Source organism: Globicephala melas, chromosome 10 (assembly GCF_963455315.2).
Source record: "Globicephala melas chromosome 10, mGloMel1.2, whole genome shotgun sequence".
NCBI lineage: Eukaryota > Metazoa > Chordata > Mammalia > Artiodactyla > Delphinidae > Globicephala > Globicephala melas.
This window is the reverse complement of record NC_083323.1, coordinates 13575772-13595915: the sequence shown is the minus strand read 5'-3', so window position 1 is coordinate 13595915 and position 20144 is coordinate 13575772. Positions and strand designations below refer to the sequence as shown.

Genomic DNA, 20144 nt, shown 5'->3' with positions numbered 1-20144 from the left:
GTAAGGGCCCCTTTTGATCTACATGCATAGGATTCTTTTTAGCTTGTGACAATTTTTTTTGTATTTCATCAGACTCTGGAGGGACCATCCAACACCTTGACTCTGAAGCGCCTGCAGCCCTTAATTTTCATTAGCTTCTCACCAGCTCAGCCACTCCAGCCCAGGGTAACGTGTCAAAATGTACCTCCTCTGAAACACATTTTAGAAGCTCTAACATTTCACTCCCCAAACCCAGCCTTTTATCCTTTCAAAACATTTGGATAAAAACTCCTGCTCTCACTGTAGAGATTTTCTAACCTCACCATAATCTCCAGCTGACTTTGCCCACTACTTTCTCACTGTCCATCAAATACCTCTGGTCTCTCTTTTTCTCTCTCTTTTTTTTGGTGGGGGGCGTCCAACTCATACTCCAAAACCCATCATTATACCTACTCTCTTGAATCACTGAAGTTATTCAACTCAAATTCTGTACAAATAAGACCTGTGGTACCAGAGAATAACACTGCACTGAAGTCCAAGAGAACGAGATTTCAGCATCACTTAGACCTCTGATTAGCAGCATTCTGCTGATACCTTTGGTAAGTTCCTTCTTAACCAAAGAAAACATTTGCTGTTTCTATAGCATGGGATTCTTGAAAAGACACAATGAAATCAGGTTCAGGAAAGCATTTCCTTCTTTATCAAGGAGAACGGACGAGAAGACCACAGCAATGCAAGTGGAAAGGGATCAATGCTCAAGATGAGGAAAAGGTGGCTCAGGGGACACTAAATTGCTTTAAATGAGTTTAAGTCTGAGCTCCAGGAGGGGCATGTCACATACACAGATCTGGAACAACTGTTATATTCTGAAGAACCATAGAGAATGGTAGACATAAGAGACAGAGAAAAAAGTGAGCCCATTCAAGGAAGGTAAAAACTCAGAAACCACTTATCAGGTTAACGCGTCAGAGGATAAATTTAAGTGTCAACTAGGCTCCCAGCACTGCCATTCGGATTATAGTTGAAGGCACGGGGATGATGAGGAGACGACTTAGTAGATATGCTAGGTCCTCAAACACCTGGCTGACCTACTCTGCAGACCCCAAACAGAGCTCATGCATTTTCTGGGAGCCATCACTGGCCAGGTTGTATCCTAAACATTGGGCTTAAAGAAAAAAGTGACAGGCCTTGCCCTCTCGGTTCTCACAGTCTAGTATGGAAGGCAGACAAGTGACCAGACAATGATATACACACTCACATTCAGTCTTTCTTAATGCTCAGGACCAATGGGGGCAGGAGGGGGATTAAAAAGATGAAGATTTCAGTACAGCACAAGGTGAACATTTCTAATCGAGTTTCTAAATATGGAACAAGGTCCTTTGGGAGGTAATGATCTCTTATCTCTGGAAGCACTCAAAAGCAGAAGATTAATGACCATTTACATAGAATATTATAGAAGAAAGTGGAAGGTTATGCCAGATGAATGCCAAGTTCCTTCCTAATTAAGATTCTGTGATTTTCAAAAGGGGACAGAGCCCATTCATTAGGACACTCCATTACGTAAAGAGACATTTGCCTGTGTACAAAGTGAATTGTACAACTGACACAGAAAGATTCTTTTCTAACACAGATTACAATTTCTGTTAGTTGTCTACAATGTTCCATGTCTGATATTTAAAAGCCAAAGATCAGTCTTCTGAATACAGAAAAGTACGTTATGCATTTCACTGATCCACCTCTGTTCTGTGATCTTGCGCTCATTATCGGAGAGAAAAGCCTAACACGAAGGCCCGAGGTGCATTGCAGTCCTTACAGAACCAGCTCTCCCATTCAACAATCATGCAGATAATCCAGGAACCAGTAAAGCAGTAAAGAAAATGGGAAAATGCCAACTTTTCCAGACCTGGACATAATATGTAACCTCAGCCAGCCCTCCTGTATAATGTTTGACCCACAAGGAGAGAAAGAACTAGAGCCTAAATCCATAAACTATTCTAGAAAAACAACCTAAAACATGTGCCCTCTGATGAGCGGTCAGCCGTCGTTTGTTCCTTTGCTGTAGAGGAAGAGAAGGTGTGTGTTGACGTGGTAGGTTTGGAAAAGAGAAGATTGAACAGGTTAATCACAGCCATCTGCAAATATACCAAAGAGGAAGGGAAGGAAATAGAATCTGTTGAGGGCCTACTATGTGCCTTTCCATTACAAGACCTCAGTTTTACCAATAAAGGGGAGCTAGAGCTACCACCATGGAAAGATGATTAAGTTCTCTGTGTTACTCTCATCATTACCATATTACTGGTGAAACTGGACAAGGCAATTCTAAAAGCCACCTGGCTTCATTCCTTTCTTCTGCAGGGCATCTCCGAGCAGATCCTACCCTCTACGAGAGACACATGTCCCAGACCTTCTGTCTCTCCTCTGCAGGTCAAGTCTAATTGGAACTGCTCCAGCCCATGCGGGTATCTGGTCACTGCAATGGAAGCTCGGCCACCGCCAAGCGTGTGGTCCCTTTGAACTATACTCCAGGCCTGGATCATAAAATCCAGATCCAGTTTGGAGAAGAGTCATATGTGAGATTTGGGGCAACTTGCTTAACCCCCACTGGGCCTCATTTGTCAAAAACTAGCTATGAGTATTGGGTTTCTTTTTAACCCTGAGACCCTATGAGTTCATGTCATTAACAATCCCTCCCAACTGAAAATGCCCATCACTCAGGAGGCATATCTTCCGAGGAAACAGATGGGGAGGGCAGTCGTGTCTCCATCCCCCAGTGAGAGGAACAATAGAAGTCTGTCTCCCAAAGGACAGCAGGTGCTGAAAGACGGCAGTTATCTAACAGAACCTCTACAATACTCCATAGGGACCAGCACAAAGGCAACTGAGTGTGAGTAGGACGGCAACTTTTAGAGTCAGCCATCAATGTTTTCTGTGACCACAGCCCTGAATCCCACTTCATAATCTTTCTGATGCTGGTAATGAGCGGGCATCAGGTCTAAGAGAAAAGGAGATAAATGAGGGCTCCCAGCTCGACAGGGGAATCATGAAACAGCCCCGGCGCCAGCCACTTCCCTTCATGAGCTCGGGATCATCCTCACCCCAGTGGTGGCCTGGGGGTGACTTCCCGGGCCAACTAGGAGCAAGATCAAAGGCTGCTGGGCATGCAGGGCCTCGTCTGAACACTGGCAAATATCTCGCTGATTTAAGGCAAACTGTCCAGAGTGGTGACTGTTGAGTTTAGAAAATGATCCTTGGATGGCAGTGATGGGGCTGTCCCAGCCCTCAGCGGCATCATTAGTGAGAAATACTTTGGTCCCCAGCAGGAAGGCCACTCGCTGCAGGCCTTTAAATGGAGGGGTCATGCTTAACGCATTTATTCTTCAGGAACAACCAGAAAAAGAACACCACCGAGATCTCAGAGGACCCTTGTCTAGACACAATTATAGCATCTTAGCTTAAAAACAGGCCACAGAGAAGGAACCAGAACACAAGAGAAAGAACATGGATTATGGAGTCAGCTCTGGGTTTTAATTCCAGCTCTACCACATACTAGCTATGCATGTGATTTGGGCTTATTTAACCTCCCTAAGCCTCAGTTTCCTTATCTGTATAATGGGGATCATAATAGGACCGATCCACAGAGTTATTGTGAGCGTTCCATGAGAGAACCATGTAAACATAAAAAAGAAAGCGTTCCATGTATAGCACAGGTTACACCACAGCCTATGGGGTCCAGAGTCACTGAAAACAGGAATCTTGAGTTCAAGTGCAATTCAACAGTGGCAGCTTCAGCCAGTGGCTGCAACCCACGTCCCCCTCCTTTCCTTCAGATCCATCCCACCTCCGTGTCTACTGAATTACACAATCATGCATCTCATATCATTTCATTTGGAAAGGGAAAAATCAAATAGCTGCCTTGGCATTTATGAGCTGCCTGATCTTAGGCAAACATCCTTCAACTCCGAGCTTCAACTTATAAACTGCCTGTGAGATGGAGGTAACGAAACTCCTCTCTCCAGCCCACAGGGTGGTCCTGAGAAGTGAGTGAGAGCATGCCGCCACCTGCAAAGCTCCACATGGAAAGAAGTCATCGTCCCTGTCCTGCTGCTCCCCTCCCCTGGTGACAGGAGCTGCACGTCCTGGGTAGAGTTTGGGGCACCCAGGGCCGGGAGCCTGTTGATCTGGGGCCTCGGAAGCTGGAAATGAATGGGCCACATAAACATCAGAAAGACCAGTGAGCGTTTCACAGGCCACAGGGACGAGCAGGCTGAGCCATCACCGTTTGCAAATCCGCACTAACTGGTCATTACAGAGAGAAGCACACCAGTCCAGCGCGAATTTCTCACAGCTCATTTTTTTTTTTTTTTTTTTTTTTGCGGTACGCTGCCTCTCACTGTTGCGGCCTCTCCCGTTGCGGAGCACAGGCTCCGGACGCGCAGGCTCAGCGGCCATGGCTCACGGGCCCAGCCGCTCCACGGCATGTAGGATCTTCCCGAACCGGGGCACGAACCCGTGTCCCCTGCATCGGCAGGCGGACTCTCAACCACTGTGCCACCAGGGAAGCCCTCACAGCTCATTTTTAATCATGCACTGATCCTTCATAACTTCCTTTCCCCTATTACTCCACTCTCCAGCGCTAACATAGAATCAGGGGCCCACAGGAGTATTTCTGAGAAACGCCATTTCCAACAGCTGTACAAAGTGATTTCTCATTCCTATCGGGGGAGGCCGTCTTACGTGTCTGCTGACGCTACCATCCGACATGCTTCCCGGATGCAAGTAAAGAACACAGCACCATTCCATGTCATCATCCATCCCTTCTCTAATGCCATCTAATGGATGGTGTTTCAGTGTGTTCCCTTCCTGGTTTACCTGTCATGGAAAGACACTCCACCTGTCCCACAGCTGCTCTTGGGATGTTAAGGTGGGTTGGCACAGATGGAGGCCACAAGGGGCCTCAGGAATGTGGTGAACCCTGACAATGATCAAGAAACTCCTTCCTCAACCTAAATGTCCACTGACAGATGAATGAATAAAGAAGATGTAGTACATATATACAATGGAACATTACTCAGCCATAAAAGAGAATGAAATAACGCCATTTGCAGCAACATGGGTGCAACTAGAGATTATCATACTAAGCGAAGTAAATCAAGGAGAAAGACAAATACCAAATATCACTTACATGTGGAATCTAAAATATGACATAAATGAACCTACCTATGAAACAAATAGACTCACAGACATAGAAAACAGACTGGTGGCGGCCAAGGGAGACGGGGTTGGGGGAGGGATGGAGTAGAAGCATGGGGTGAGCAGATGTAAGCTATTATATACAGAATAGATAAACAAGGTCCTACTGTATAGCACAGGGAACTATATTCAATATCCTATGATAAACCATAATGGAAAAGATTATTAAAAAAGAATGTATATTTATGTGTATAACTGAATCACTTTGCTGTGCAGCAGAGATTAACATGACATTGTAAATCAACTATACTTCAATTAAAAAAAACAAAACAAAACTGAAACCTCTTCCTAATGGCTTCATGTCTCTTAGGCACCCAGTGCTGAGTTTACTGTGTATCATTCATTTAGCAAATGTTTTCATAGGTGAGGCATCATCACGGTTTAGGTTTGTTGAGCAGGTGTTAAGCTTACAAGGTGATGAAAAACAGACAGGATCCCAGCTCTTTCGGAGCCTACACTCTAGGGGAGACAGACATTTACCAGCTCATTACACAAAGGCGTGAAAGCTTACACTCCGCAGCGAGTTTACTGAAGGAACCGTATGTGATCCTCTGAGAAGATACAACAAAGAAGCCCCTATGCGATGATGAAGGCAGGGAAGGTTTCCTTGTGTACATGGAGCTTAAGCAAGAGAACGTGGACTCAATTAGCGATGGGGGAGAGCAGGCTGAGAGTACAACAGAGAGAAGAAATGACTTGTGCAAAGGCCCCCAGCGGAAGGGAAGGAGCAGAGCAGACTAGAAGATCCAGTGGGGAAGCAATGGTGCTAACAGTAGACGACTAAGTCAGGAGGAGGTAGGAGCCAGACTGTGCAGAAAAACTCGACTCAGTTAAGGACTGTGGTCTCCATCTTAGTAGCATCCAGAAATCACTGAAGGTTTTACACAGAGCACGGGGAAGGTGTGGTTGGGCTTGCCTTTGGAAAGCCTGACTCATGCTACTGACGGAGAACAGATGTGGGTGAGGCGACGTGAGCGGAGGAGAAGGGAAAAGGCTTCTCTGGGAAAACAAAGCAAAACAAAAAACTGCTGTTGTGTTGGCGACAGAGCATGCAGGCTTAGACAAGGATGGTAGCAGGGGGAGACGAAGACTAGCTAGGACCTCAAATGGCCAGATGCTCGGAGAGAGAAAGGGACCCATCGAAGGCAAACTCGGTTCTGGATAAGCAGCTAAGTAGGTGGTGGTGTTAGGTTCCAGGAGAGGCTCAGGTTGGGGGGGGGGGAGTGGGCACACCACGGTTTAGACTTGTTGAGCAGCATTATGTATAAATTATGATGACTGTTTTCATGAATAATGGAAAAATTATGTTTTACAAAATGCCTTCATACTCACTGTCCTTACCAGATTCTGACAACTGCCTCACGGAATACAGGACTGCGGGTGATAGATGTTTTAAGAGGTGGGGAAATAAAATGCAGATGGTAGGGACATTGCATGGCAGAGTCAGCAGCAGAAGGCAGGGTCAAGGGCAGGACTCTGGAGACGATATCCTTTAGGACACATCAGATTGTTGTTGTTTTTTAATTCTTATTTTTTAAGCCATGGAGTCCTCAATTCAAATGGATAAAACTCCAGTGTGTAAACATAATGCATACCTGGATTCACGTGGGCATGAGGGAGTCAGAGCCCTCGTCTTCCCCCACACCAGTCCCCTCCTTTCCTCCAAGACCCTAAGGAAGCCTTGGGGTTCCCGGGGGCAGCTTACAGGCCACCGTGCCTTACCTTTCAACCTCCCAGCTGCCCTATGGGCCTTCAATCAAGAGCATTTTAATCCTATATTGCCATGGCTGCAAAGGGGAATGAGGGATTGTCAAGACCCTGCTGCATTTCAGGCACTGCTGGGCCTTCACGTGAGTGATCTGATTTAATCCAGTATCTTCTCCCACAGCTGGCAGGGTTCCACCCATTTTCAGCTGCTCAAGCCAAGGCTCAGAACCCAAATCAGATATTTGCTCTTTAATGGCAAGATGCGAAATGAAGCTGGGGTTTTCAACTACTTCGTGTTTCCTCAAAGAGCAGAGGGGGTGCAGGCTTGCACAGGGCACAGACACAGGACTGCTCTAAGAGAGAACATGCACGCTGTGCCAGACGTGGCCCCCTCCCCTCCTGCTGCTTTTCCCCATGGTGTTGGCCCTCAGACCCCGGGAGACAGAGTGGCTTGCTTTCACCTTAATTAGTGCAGCAATTTGCTAAATTTTGTTTTTCCCTTTTTAAGAGTGTTAATCAGTTTTAGCTCAGAATAGATTGGAATGGCACACAAATTACCACGACAATCCCCAAATGCTAAATTCTGAACATCTCGATCAACCTCAGAGCCTGAAATATGGGAAAATGAGAAACTCCGGCCAACATCTTTGTGATCTATTTAAAATGCTATGGCTCTGAAATGAAAAGATAATGGCTTTATGAGGTTTGGACCAAGCAATGTGCTAAAATCTGCCTCATGTCTAGGTGTTTAGTCCTTCCCAAGGTGACTGGAGACAGAGCTGCAATGGTTTCTGCAAAGTGACATGTTCCACTAATAACAGCAATTGGTTAAATCCACAAGCATTACAGGGTACCAACAAATGCGCCAGAAATACAGAAAAGAACAAGATGTGCTCCCAGCCCCGTCCCGTTAAGAAGGTTCTAAACTAAAGCAGTCGACGGGCAAGTGAACAGAAAACGTCCTCCTCTTCCCTGGAGGAGTCGTGGGACGTTCTCAGAGGGGGTAGCCATGGAGCTGAGTCCTAAAGGATGAGTGGGAGGTGTGACAGTAGCTGGAAGGGTGTGTCAGATAGAAGGAACAGCAGAAGCAAACGCTCAAACGCAGGAGGGAGGACAGAGAGCCCAGAGGTGGTTTCTTCGAGCTGAGTAATAAGCAAATTTGCAGGAATGGCCAGAGATGCGACTGGAAGAAGAGTCAAGAGCCAGAACGTGCAGGACTTTTAAATCAGACCGTGAACCTCAAGCCTGATGCAGACCACGTGATACCACAGGAGGATTTCTTTATTATTCTTTTTTTTTTTTTTTTTTTTTTGCGGTACGCGGGCCTCTCACTGTTGTGGCCTCTCCCATTGTGGAGCACAGGCTCTGGACGCACAGGCTCAGCGGCCATGGCTCACGGGCCCAGCCGCTCTGTGGCACATGGGATCTTCCCAGACCGGGGCACGAACCTGCGTCCCCTGCATCGGCAGGTGGACCCTCAACAACTGCGCCACCAGGGAAGCCCCAACAGGAGGATTTTAAGCAAGGGAATGACGTGGGCAAATGAGTCTCCCTTGGTTGAAACCCTCTGGCCCAACATAATCCTTAATATTTATTCAACATAGTCTTTTAAAGCACATTCACACATGTTCTCTCATTTGAGCCCCTTAATGACTCCATGAGGTTGGTGTTATAAGTACATTTCTACTCATGAAAAAACAGATCCAAAGGTATAGCCTGTTTACTTTGTGTCTTATGACCAGTAAATGACAACATACGAATTCAAACACAGGCCTGTTGGACTCAGCGCTGACCTCACCGGGTAACAGAATTCTCTAGATATTGGCCACCATAGGCCTTCTTTAGATATGGACCAGGCCAGTAGCCTCCAGCCTCCACAGAAAGCCTTGGTGGCCAGAACAGACCAACACGCATTCTGTGCTCAAGAAATGGTTGCTTTAATGCGTCAGATAATCAAATCAGATTCAAGTGGCAAACACCCTCAGTTATACCCTGGACGTCTCCAGTTTGCGAGCTGAGATTTCTGCCTTTGCTGCTGTCTACTAAACCATAAACAAGAAAAGCATCCTGCTTGATCTCCCTTCCCACCGGTACCTTGAGCTCATCCGCGTTGTAGAAGTCTACTCGCACGGCAGGCACCATCCAGGTCTGGAAGAGCGTCGCCAGGATCTGCTCGGCAATGGAGTCGGCGATGACGTGGAAATGCAGGGGGTTCCGCCTGTGGGCAGGGAGCGGAGGAGAGTCAGGAGGGAGAACCAAGGCCGCAGAGACACGCTCTTACCAGCTGGTAGCGTGTGGCCAGTTTCTAACAGCAGTGATGAAGGACAATCAGGCATGTTACCTACTGGAGAGGACGTCAGAGCTGAGGAGAGAAGATGTCTCACCCAACCTCAGGATTTCAGAGACGTGGCCACCAAGGACCAGAGAGGGTAGAATCCCTGGTGACGTTCAATGCAAACCAACCGCCATACCTGTTACTAGGGCATCTGTGTTTCTAAAAATCTTAAGTAGAGCATGTGTAACAATTTGGTCAATGCTTTATCTTTACCACCTGGATGTACCGGCATCAGTGCAGAAGCACGTGGACAAAGGATGAGGTCTTTGGACCAGCTGTGCGGAGCGGGTAACGCACCTCTCCCCCAGCACAGCACTAAGTCCTATCTTCTGCCTGTTCCTCCCCGGAAGAGAAACAGGCAGCCACGATGGCATCACCTGGGGCTCCCATAACTGAGTATCAGCCCACCCTCACTCGTAATATTTCTAAAGCCTTTATTCATTCTACCTCAGTTGACCCGCTGTTACACTGAGCCAGCACCCAAAATGCAAACCAGCAGTACACAAGGGCAAAGCTTCCAATTCAAACGGAAATGGGTTCGAAGCCCAGATCTGGCATCTATCAGGGGAGGACTTCGAGCATGTCACTTATACCTCTGCACTGCTGCTTCTTCATTCTGCAAAATGTGAAAAACCTCCTCTACAGGCTACTGGGTCAGTTAGGTGAGATAAGACGTACCATACATGATGCATCTCAACAACAAACATAGATGGGATAACAACAGACAGCAGATACGCCTTCCTGAGGGACCGCCAGGCACAAACCAGAAGTTCAACCCAGTAGAACTATTACCAGAAATATCATTGCTCTAGTAAGAATAACGGCATACATCGTAATACCACGAACGAGCACCTCTGGAAATCTAAAGATGAGAACGACCTCGCCCACCCCAACCTCGAGGAGTTCTTACTACTTAGAGACAGTTAAATATGAACCCAAACATAAACAGGAGGTGGACTGTGATAACAGCTACAACAGAACACAAGGCTCCAGGAGAGCAAAGCAAAAGAAGGGCTAATCTGGACCGGGTCAGAAGAATGTGTAAGAGGTGGGGGAAGTCGTGCCCTGAAGGATAAATGACTTTATTCTTGGCAAAGAAGAGGGGACTCGATCCAAGGAGAATAACACGAGACTCTGGCTGGAGCCCAGGGGGTGCTGAGAGTGTGGTGGGAAGGGAAGGGTTAGCAGGGACTCAGGAGTTCGAGCAGAGAAGGGGAGAGATGCAAGTGCATAGGGAGCAGTGCAATGAACGCCCGCTTAAACAGTCTGGATTTGATCAGCTCGGTGTGGGGAGTAACAGACTGGCCCATAGCTCTCAGCCTCCTGCAATCACTCCCCAGCCCTGTTCTAAGTTCTAGATACACAGATTTCTTTCAATTCCCCCTACCCTTGTGCTCTCTCTCCACCTGGGCCTTCGCACACACCGTTTACTCTGCAGGAAACCCTCTTGCATTTGCTCATTCTATAAATACTTATTAAACACCCACTGTTCACCAGGTGACGTGCAGGATGCTGGGGACATGGTGGTAAGACACCATCCCTGCTCTCACGGTCTCATCCTCTCCTTCTTCCTCCTCCTCCCCCCGCCCCTGCCTCCACAGCCCCCATTCAGCATTTGGTTCTCTCTCACCCAGCCTTCACTTCTGAGGTCTGCCATCATTTGCTTTTAGAATCCTTCCCTGACGACCCATGACTAAGTCAGGGGCCCTTCCTAATGCACAGTCAGCTCAGCATCTGTGCCCATCCTTAGGCTGTGGTTGCCTGTTTACTGGTCTGCATGCCCCCTCGACCGAGAGCTCAGGGGAGTAAAGGATGGTGCCAGTTGTGTTGAAATGGAGAGCCCCACGATCGAACTCAGTGCCTGGGATGCAGTAGGAGTTCAATAAACGAAATGAAGAGTGGGATAGGTGATGGATAGTGGGCAGCTAAGGGGAACAGAGGTGTATGCCTCACTTAGGAGATTAGGTGAATGTGAAACAAGAATCCGACTTAGTATCTGGGGAAGAGCAACAGCGAAGTGGAATCTAGAGGAATTTCAGGAGAAGAGATCTTAGATATGGGGGAAATGGAAAGGAAGAGGAAGACACTGGGGCTCCTGGGCTGGTGGTGATTCGTTCAGGACAGGGGCTACAAGAAGAAAGGCACACTGGGGGAAGATGATGGGTTTGGGACTGGGTATACCAAGTTTCAGGTGAGGGTGGCAAAGCCAGGTGGAACTGGGTAGATGAGTCTAGACCTGAAGAAAGTTATTATCCAAGGCCAACCTGCCAAACACATAGCAGGAGCTCAGGGTGCTGAGCTGAACAAATGACCCAAAGGAGCGATCAGCACTGCTGAACTTCTCCACGGCACCCGCTGCGCGAACACTGCAAGCTCTCCCATTAAACTGTCTATACTCAGAAGGAAGGGGCACGCCTGCCTTACAGCTTCCCTGGAAGCCCTACAGGTAGCTTCCCTATAAGATGCTGCCAGCAGTCCTAGGTGATGATTGGTGGCATGAGGGAGTGATGGTGTATTTGTTCACTGGCTACTGACTTACCTGGACGCTAAGCCAGAGACAGCTAGACAGCCACCTGGAAGTCAGAGGGTCCCCTTAGCCCTCAGTGTTGGCACAGTCATCCCCCTCTCCCACGAGCCGCGACCAGAGTCTTACGTATCAAGAATGAATGAAGATAAATCTGTATAACTGTCAGCTTGCATTTTTATCCACAGTAGAGAGATGGCTTAATTTTAGACATGGGGTAACAATACCAAACAGATCAACATACTACATTTGCCCCAACGCATCACGTTTTCCACACATCTGTATCTTTGTCTGGGCTGTTCCTTCTCCCTGGGATACTCCCCTGATACTTGGAGGTCCCTGAGTACCTGTTCTTCCTTTCAAACTCCCTTTGTCAGTCATCTCCTCCTCAAAGCCTTCTGTGAGCCCATCTTCATCCCTCCTGCTAACTGGGCACCTCAAATGAAAAGCTAATCTACCACTTCCAGCGAAGCACTGGGTGATACAAATTCAAACACCTGGCTCCTTCTCTGCACCGCGAGGCCTCTGAGAACAGGAACCATCTTTTCATCGCCACCCCCAGTGCCCAGCAGAGAGCACGGCAAGTAACGGGTGCTCAAGAAACACTGGTGCAACAGGGGACGAAAGCCAGCGCCCCTCCTTCCCTGTCACCGGTCACATTCCCATAAGAAGTAAAAGCAGCTGATGGCACGCTTGCATCAACGGTTCAGGGCCGGCGCTCTGCTCCAGGACATCTGGGTCAGAACCCTGGCTGCATTAATGACTGACCGAGTGACCGAAAGCATGTGACTTCAGCTCTCTATGCCTCAATTTCTTCCTTTCAATTCAGAAACAATAATGGTAAGTAAGCAGCAGGACACTGGGTAATTGTGACAATTACATGATGTGTATAAAGCACTTAGCAAACACCTGGCGTGGAATATTTCCACATATGCTAACAATTGGTGTGGTCTGAAGGTTCGTTGCCTCCCACCCCAAATTCATAACCCCTAAGGTGATGATACCAGGAGGTATGGCCTTTGGGAGATATTTAGGTCACTAGGGAAGAGTCCTCCTTCCTTATAAGGGGTTAGTGCCCTTATAAAAGAGGCCCTCTTGTTTTTTTGACCACATGAGAACACAGAGAGAAGTCTTCAGTCTGTAATCAGGAAGTTGGCCCCCAGCCAGAGTCAGGCCATGCTGGTGCCATGACCTTGGACTTCGCAGCCTCTAGAACTGAGAAAAAAAATACATGTCTCTTGTTTATGAGCCACACGTTTGTGCTATTTTGTTATAGCTGCCTGAACGGACTAGGACAACTATTCCCGACACTAACTTATGAAACTGTTCTTTTCTCCACTGCTTTTGCATCACTTTTCAAATAAAGTATTTTCAATTAATTCTTCCATTCACAGACAAAAAATGAGTTGAATGAATAAACACCCAACAAAGAGCTATCAAGCAGCAAGTAAGGCAGAAGAGGGATTTAGGCAATGAATGAGCTCAGAGTCCTCTCTTCAGGCAGCAATCAATCTGGCAGAGACAGAGAAAGAATACTAATAACCACATAAACGTTAGAACCCCGGTGTCGCGCTGTAACGCTGGGCTACACACACGGCCGCAAAGTTTGGGAACGGCACAGCTCCCAGGGAGCCACCTGAAGACACTGACGTGGACGGTGAATGAAGGTACTCCTGGAGCTGGAGAGTGAACAACTTGCACAACTGTACAGGACGGTGCCACAAGGAGGAACACACATGCCACTGGAGTATAAGGTGGGAGAGACCACTTCTCACTAGTGGGGAATCTAGGAAGTGCCCATGGATGATGTGGCAAGTAAACCGGACCTCTGGATGCAAAAAGATGGAGGATAGAGGAAGGCATTCTGCAGGAGGTAACAGAATAAGGAAAGGAACGGAGGTGGGAAAGTCCACCGTATGTCAGTGAAAGAACAATAGTCTTCTTTGAGTGGATCACACAATGTTTATTGAACACCTAGTGTATGCCTGGAATGGGGAGGAAAAAAAGAAGAGAGAGACAGTATTAACAACAAGAAGACAGCCAGACAAGGTTTGGGGAGCTCAGCAGGCAGCAGATTGAAGTTGTAATTCAGGAGGTTCATCTAGTTACCGAGCAGAAGATGAACCAGCGTGGGTAAGAGGAACAGGCTCTCAGAGGACGGTGCAAGCATTTTTTTTTTTTTTTGCAGTACGCGGGCCTCTCACTGCTGTGGCCTCTCCCGTTGCGGAGCACAGGCTCCTGACGCGCAGGCTCAGCGGCCATGGCTCACGGGCCCAGCCGCTCCGCGGCATGTGGGATCTTCCCAGACCGGGGCACGCACCCGTGTCCCCCGCATTGGCAGGCGGACTCTCAACCACTGCGCCGCCAGGGAAGCCCCGGTGCAAGCATTTGTATGAGGCTTTCCCCCTCTCCTGCATTCTTCCTCTGGTCTATTTAAAGCATCTCTCCAGAAGGGAGTGTAACTCCAGAAAGCCACGGGGCTCCTCTTTAGGGCTAAACTAGGTGTTTGCATGGTCAAAGGGGTCAGTGAGCCTCATCAGCTTCCCTCATTAGACAACTAAGAAAACGCTTAATCTGAGGACACACAGTCCCCAGCTCAGGGGACCACCAGGACCCTGACAGTTCGCTGACCCCCTCAGTAATCCAATGCGGTCTAGCCAGCAGTAGCTCATGTCTCCTCGTGGGGAGGAGGAACACCTGGAGGGGCTCTGCTAATAATGCTCCACCTTGGGAACCATCACAAGGATGTGGGTCCCGTCAACTGCACCTCCAGCGGCCACGAGGAAAGCACCTGAAAGCATGGCCCAGACCACTTTTCATAGAGCTCCTGTGTAAGCCAGAATGTCACCCTTGAGCTTTAACTTCTGAATCCGGCTGCCAACCAGATGGTCCCACTTCATATCCCATGGGCCCCTTGGAATCAAGACGACCCAATTACAACCCTCCTAACAAACAAAGAATGTCAGCTCCATGGGGACAGGGACCTGGTTGGTCATTCACTGGTGTATCCCACCCCCTGGAACAGTGCCTGGCATATTAAATAGGGGCTCGTGTTGTCCTCTCTTGGCCCCTTACACATGTCTGTCCTCCTGAATTCCCTGCCTGAGTGAACGGTGCACCATTCACCCACACTCAAAAGCTAGAAATGGGGCTGTCACCTGGGCTCCTTCCCCGCCCACGTCCCACACGCCCAGTCAACCGCAAGTCCCCAGAGGCAGCGTTAGTCTCATGGTTGGGGCTTTGAAGCCAAACCGCCTGGCTGCTTCTTATCTAGGTCCTGTCACAAATGATGTGACCCTGAGTGAGCTTTTTAATCTTAGTCTCAGTTTCCAAATCTGTAAAATGGGGTTGATGTTGATGGCTCCTACCTCATAGTTACTGTCTGATGAACTGAGTTAAAATATATAAAGAACTTAGAAGGGTGACTCCCAGGCAGTAAGGACTTCATAAATATTAGCTATTATTACCCCAACTAACCTTCAGGAACATCTTATGAATATATTCACCCCTTCTCTCCCTGATCTCTGAGCTTGCTCCCTCCAATAGCTCGTCCATCCTGTCAGCCCTGAACTCTCTAAAATGATCACATGATCCCCTGCTCACCATACAGCCTTGCGCCTGGAGCTAACCGGACCTTCAATGAGCTCCCCCTGTCCCCCTGTCCATGCTCACGCCTCCCCACTCCCTCCTGCACTCCAGCCACTGTCCTCCGCAGACCTGCATGTGGCCACCTCTTCTCCCTCCTTCAAGAAGAAACCGAAGTGTCACCTCTTCAAGGAAGCCCTACATGGCTACTCTACCCAAAATGTCCCTCTCCCTCCCCATCACTCCCCACCCCACTGCCCTGTTTGGTTTCTGTCTAGCACTGACTAGTATTAGAAATCTCCATCTTCATCGGCAGGTCTATCTCCACCCTCCACTAGAATGTGAGCTGTCTAGGGTAGAGATTCTCTCGTTTCACAAAGCACCTACTCTCTCGTTAACCCCCTCTACAACCCCAGTGCCTAGAAAGTGGCTGGCCGTGAGTCAGGTCCAGGACTTGGCCACGTTCTCCCACAGGCTGTGTTCACGCTGTCGTGGCTTCCACAACCGCCTACACGTTGCCGCACTTCCTGCTTCCAGCCTTCTGTTCTCAATTTAGACGCCACGGCTCCAAGGAAGCCACTCCACAGAGTCAGATGCCCTTTCTTAGTGCCTCCCACTGATATCAGAGCTCAAAACTTAGATCTTTGCAACTGTTCCCTGTTAGATGGAGTCTCGGCCCTGGAAGCTACATTTTGTTGATGATCTTTTCCTCAGATTTTTAACAGTTCCTTGTAGATATAATCATCCAGTGATTGTTTATTGAAAGAATGAATGAACAGACAAATGAATAATTACCAAAGAGAACCAAATTCCCTCAGAGTGGACACAATTACCTGGAAATTAGGTGTAGAGGCACTTAAAAGAAAATGTGAGAGTAAATCTTTTAATTTGGGGTTAGGTGATGGTCTCTTAGATATGACATCTAAAGCTCAAACAACAAAAGAAAAACAGATAAACTGGTCTTCAAAATTAAAAACTTTTGTGCTTCAGAAAACACCATCAAGAGAGTGAAAAAGACAGCCCCAGAATGGGAGAAAATATCTGCAAAGCATATGTCTGATAAGGGACTTAAAACCAAGAATGTGTAAAGATCTTTTACAATTCAAGACAAAGACAAGTTAGCAGGTTAAAAACGGAGCAAAGGATCTGAATGGTCATTTCTTGGAGAAGATGTACAAATGCCAATAAGCACAGGAAATGACGCTCAACATCATTAGTCACTAGGGAAATGCAAATCAAAACTCAGACACCACTTCCCACCCAGTAATGGCTAAAATAAAGAGACAGATGATAACAAGCGTTGGTAAAGATACGGAGATACTGGAACTCTCATTTGTTACTTGCGGAATTCTAAAATGACTGTAGCTGCTTTGGAAAACTGTTTTGCAGTTTCTCAGAAAATTGAGCAAAGTTACCATTTGCTGAGTTATCCAGCAATTCCATTCCTCGTTATATATGAAAAAGTATGAAAACATATATTCACACAAAAGCCTGAACACGAACATCCAGAGTTACATTATTCATAATAGTCAAAAAGTAGAAACAACGCAAATGCCACCAACTGACGAATAAACAAAATGTAGTACATGCATACAATGGAATATTACTAGGCAAGAAAAAGGAATGAAGTACGGACACGTGCTACAACATGGATGAACCTTGAAAACATTATGCTACGTAAGAAGAAGCCAGTCACAAAAGACCAGAGAGTACATGATCCTGTTGATATGAAATGTCCAGAATAAACACATCCATAAAAACAGAAAGTAGACTAGTGGTTGCCAGGGGATGGAGGGAGGGGGAAATGGGGAGTGACTACTAATACATATGGGTGTTTCTTTACAAGATGAAGAAAACGGTCTCATGTTAGATAGTGGTGACAGCTGCATAACTCTAACTGTACTAAAAACCACTTTTCAAGAGTGAATTTCATGGTATGTGATTTACATCCCAATGCTTACTTACTGGCCTGAGATGTGGAGTGATGGTCTGACCTATGAGTTTGGGAGAGGGATTGAGGCCTGGTCTGTTCAGCTGTCTCTGGGCTTCTTTCCTGGGGAACTGTGTTGTACAGTAAGTCATTTGCCCAGGTGGGGAAGGCCTGCAGTTGTCCCGGTTGGCTCAGACTGTAAGTAAACCCAATTCATGAGGCCAAAAAAGAACTCACAATTGAAAGAACATCCCACAATTCAGGACTAACAGCAGCAGAGGTGATATTTCATTCTCCAGGTGTAACTTCTGAGCCTTATTTTGCAATTGGCTCCTAACTCAGGAAGGTAAAAATGTTTTAAAGATAGAGGCCTCCAATTCCCCAAATCAGCCAGAGGTGATGAGCCTCCATCCTACTCTCTGTTGTCCAGAGGTAAATTAGCAAGAGTTAGACAGATGTTAAGAACATATTTACGCCAAAACGAGTTTCATAAACTGAAGACAGTAAGAACTCATTCAGAAGAATCACAAAAGGAATAATTTTCTTAATATATGATTCAATGTTATTTAATTTTACATCTAGATAACATCCGAAATAGTCTTTTATACCAGTCCACCAGTTACATATGCATTTTGGGAGCACTGCTTTAAGCCCATGAGAAAAGGCTTCTACCTGAACAGGCAAGCTTGAGTACACATCTTCAAATACAATGGGGTCCACTTGGCTGGGTTCAAGCAACACAGACACTAGGTCTGTTCTAATTCAGACCAGATCACACTTTTTTAACAAAGAAGGGAGCAAGTGCATGCTTCATCTTCAGCACAGTCTGCAGACTTTGCTCATAATGAGCAATGCTCCTGCTGCCTCTGGTTTCCTTAACTGCTCCCCTGTTCCAGGCTGGGAAGCAATAAATATGGTAATACAAAGAGGCAAAGATGATTAAACCCTAGCTTCCTCCCTGCTTTTCCTTTCTTATTTTGTCAGGAATGTGCCACAGCCCCTGTAAGGCAATCCAAGGTCTGTTTTTGATTAAAATGTACAAGGACAGCTGAGTTGAAATAATCCTTAATTATTAAGGTTACAATGGAATTGCAGTTTTAGAAAAAGAAAGAGCCTGTGACAGCAACTCGAAGGCTCAGTGAATCTGTTACACTGAGAGATGTAAATGGAACTCACTGCAGAAAACCATAGCAGCCAGAATGAGGGTTTTTCAGTGTGAGTTCTTGCATTGGGGGAGGACAAGTGGCCTTGATAATGTGGGAAGAATCGAGGACAAGTCAGTATTCATGTCAGAAAAGCTCTCCAGGGGAGAAGAACAGAGCAAATCAAAGGCCTCATGGTGTCGTAAAAGCAGCATGGATTCCAGGGTTGGCCGGAGCCAAGGCTAGAGACCCAGGAGCATCACTTATTCACCTGTGACCTTGATCAAGCTATTTAACCTCTCTGAGCCTCCGTTTCCTCATCCATTTGTGGGAGTAACGGCATCCACTGTACAGGGTTGGGATGAAGGTCAAATACAATGACCTATCCTTGGCATCTGAACTATACGAATTAATTTTTTTGGATTTACATATACATGCGTGACTAAATAGCAAAGATCTTTTACCTGTTCACAGGTTCTACATGTCCTTGCTGTTTTTCTCCCTGAACTTTAGCGAGGTAAAATTGACAAATAAAAATTGTATATATTTAAGGTGGACATTAAATACTTTGAAAACATTAAAGGTGATATTTTTATACATGTATAATTGTGAAATCATCATCGCAATCAAGCTAATGAACACACCCACTGCCTCACACAGTTACCACTTTCTCCTCTTTCCTCCATGCGATTTTCTTAAGTCTTACTAGAACACTAATGTCCAGGCCTTTAAAACCACTATCTATACTTATCACCTCAAAAATACATACCTGGGGGGGAATGAGGATGATAATGGAAACCACAGGAGTAATAATAATGTCTACATGGTCACCCAAAATGATGAATGAAAATAAAAATAAGAAAATGATACTCAAAATGGTAACTTTTCAAGAGCTCAGACTCTGAAGCCAGACTGACTGGGTCCAACCCCGGCCCTGCCCCTCCTCTCTGTGACCCTGAGCCTTGACTTCACATATGGATCCTCAGTTTCATCATCTATAAAATGGGGATACCAGTAACCACACCCTGAAACTACATGAACATTCAATGCATTCATATCTGAAAAACACTCAGAACACATCCTGATGTAGAATGAGAACTACCTTCCTATTTGTAAAATAAATAAAAGACATAAATGTTTCACGTCGATTACCTCTTTTGATATTCACAACAGGGCTCTATGAGAGGCTGGGGGGCAAGGCAGAGCTCCAAGAAGTACAGTGACCTGCTGGTTCACCAGCTCATAGATGGAAAGTCCAGAATCAGAACCTACTTCTGGTTTCCTTTACTTAAATCCTAGGTTCCTCCCTTCAAAATCTGGAAACTGCTTCTATAACAAGTTTAAGCCTGAATAAGCAATAAGACAATTAGAGGCAGACACTGGTCACGAAGATGCTGTTTTATCCTCTCTGTTCTTGAGGGGCACAAGTAAAGCTAAAAAAAAAAAAAAAGGACGGGTGTGTGCGCGCGCACACACACACACACCCCAGCTGTTTGACATGTAAAGTAAGGCAAATCACCCAGCTTCTTCCTGCCAACAGGGCTGTGGAGTAACAGTTAAGTAGATCACCCCAGCAAACGAATATTAAATGTTTACAAGCTGGTCCACCTTCCTGCCCAGGAGGTAAGCACTTAGTGACTAAGTGAATATATATACTTTTTCCTCTGCTTACTAAAAGCTCGGTTTCCTTGA

At 46.6% G+C, this 20144-nt stretch overlaps 1 protein-coding gene across 1 annotated transcript in view; it reads right to left on the bottom strand.

The window, feature by feature from the left end:
- LARGE1 (LARGE xylosyl- and glucuronyltransferase 1) overlaps positions 1-20144 on the bottom strand; it is a 587346-nt gene that overhangs the window by 270326 nt on the left and 296876 nt on the right. The window contains 1 exon segment of the mRNA XM_060305895.1: positions 9031-9154. Within this exon segment, the coding sequence (XP_060161878.1) occupies positions 9031-9154 (124 nt within the window).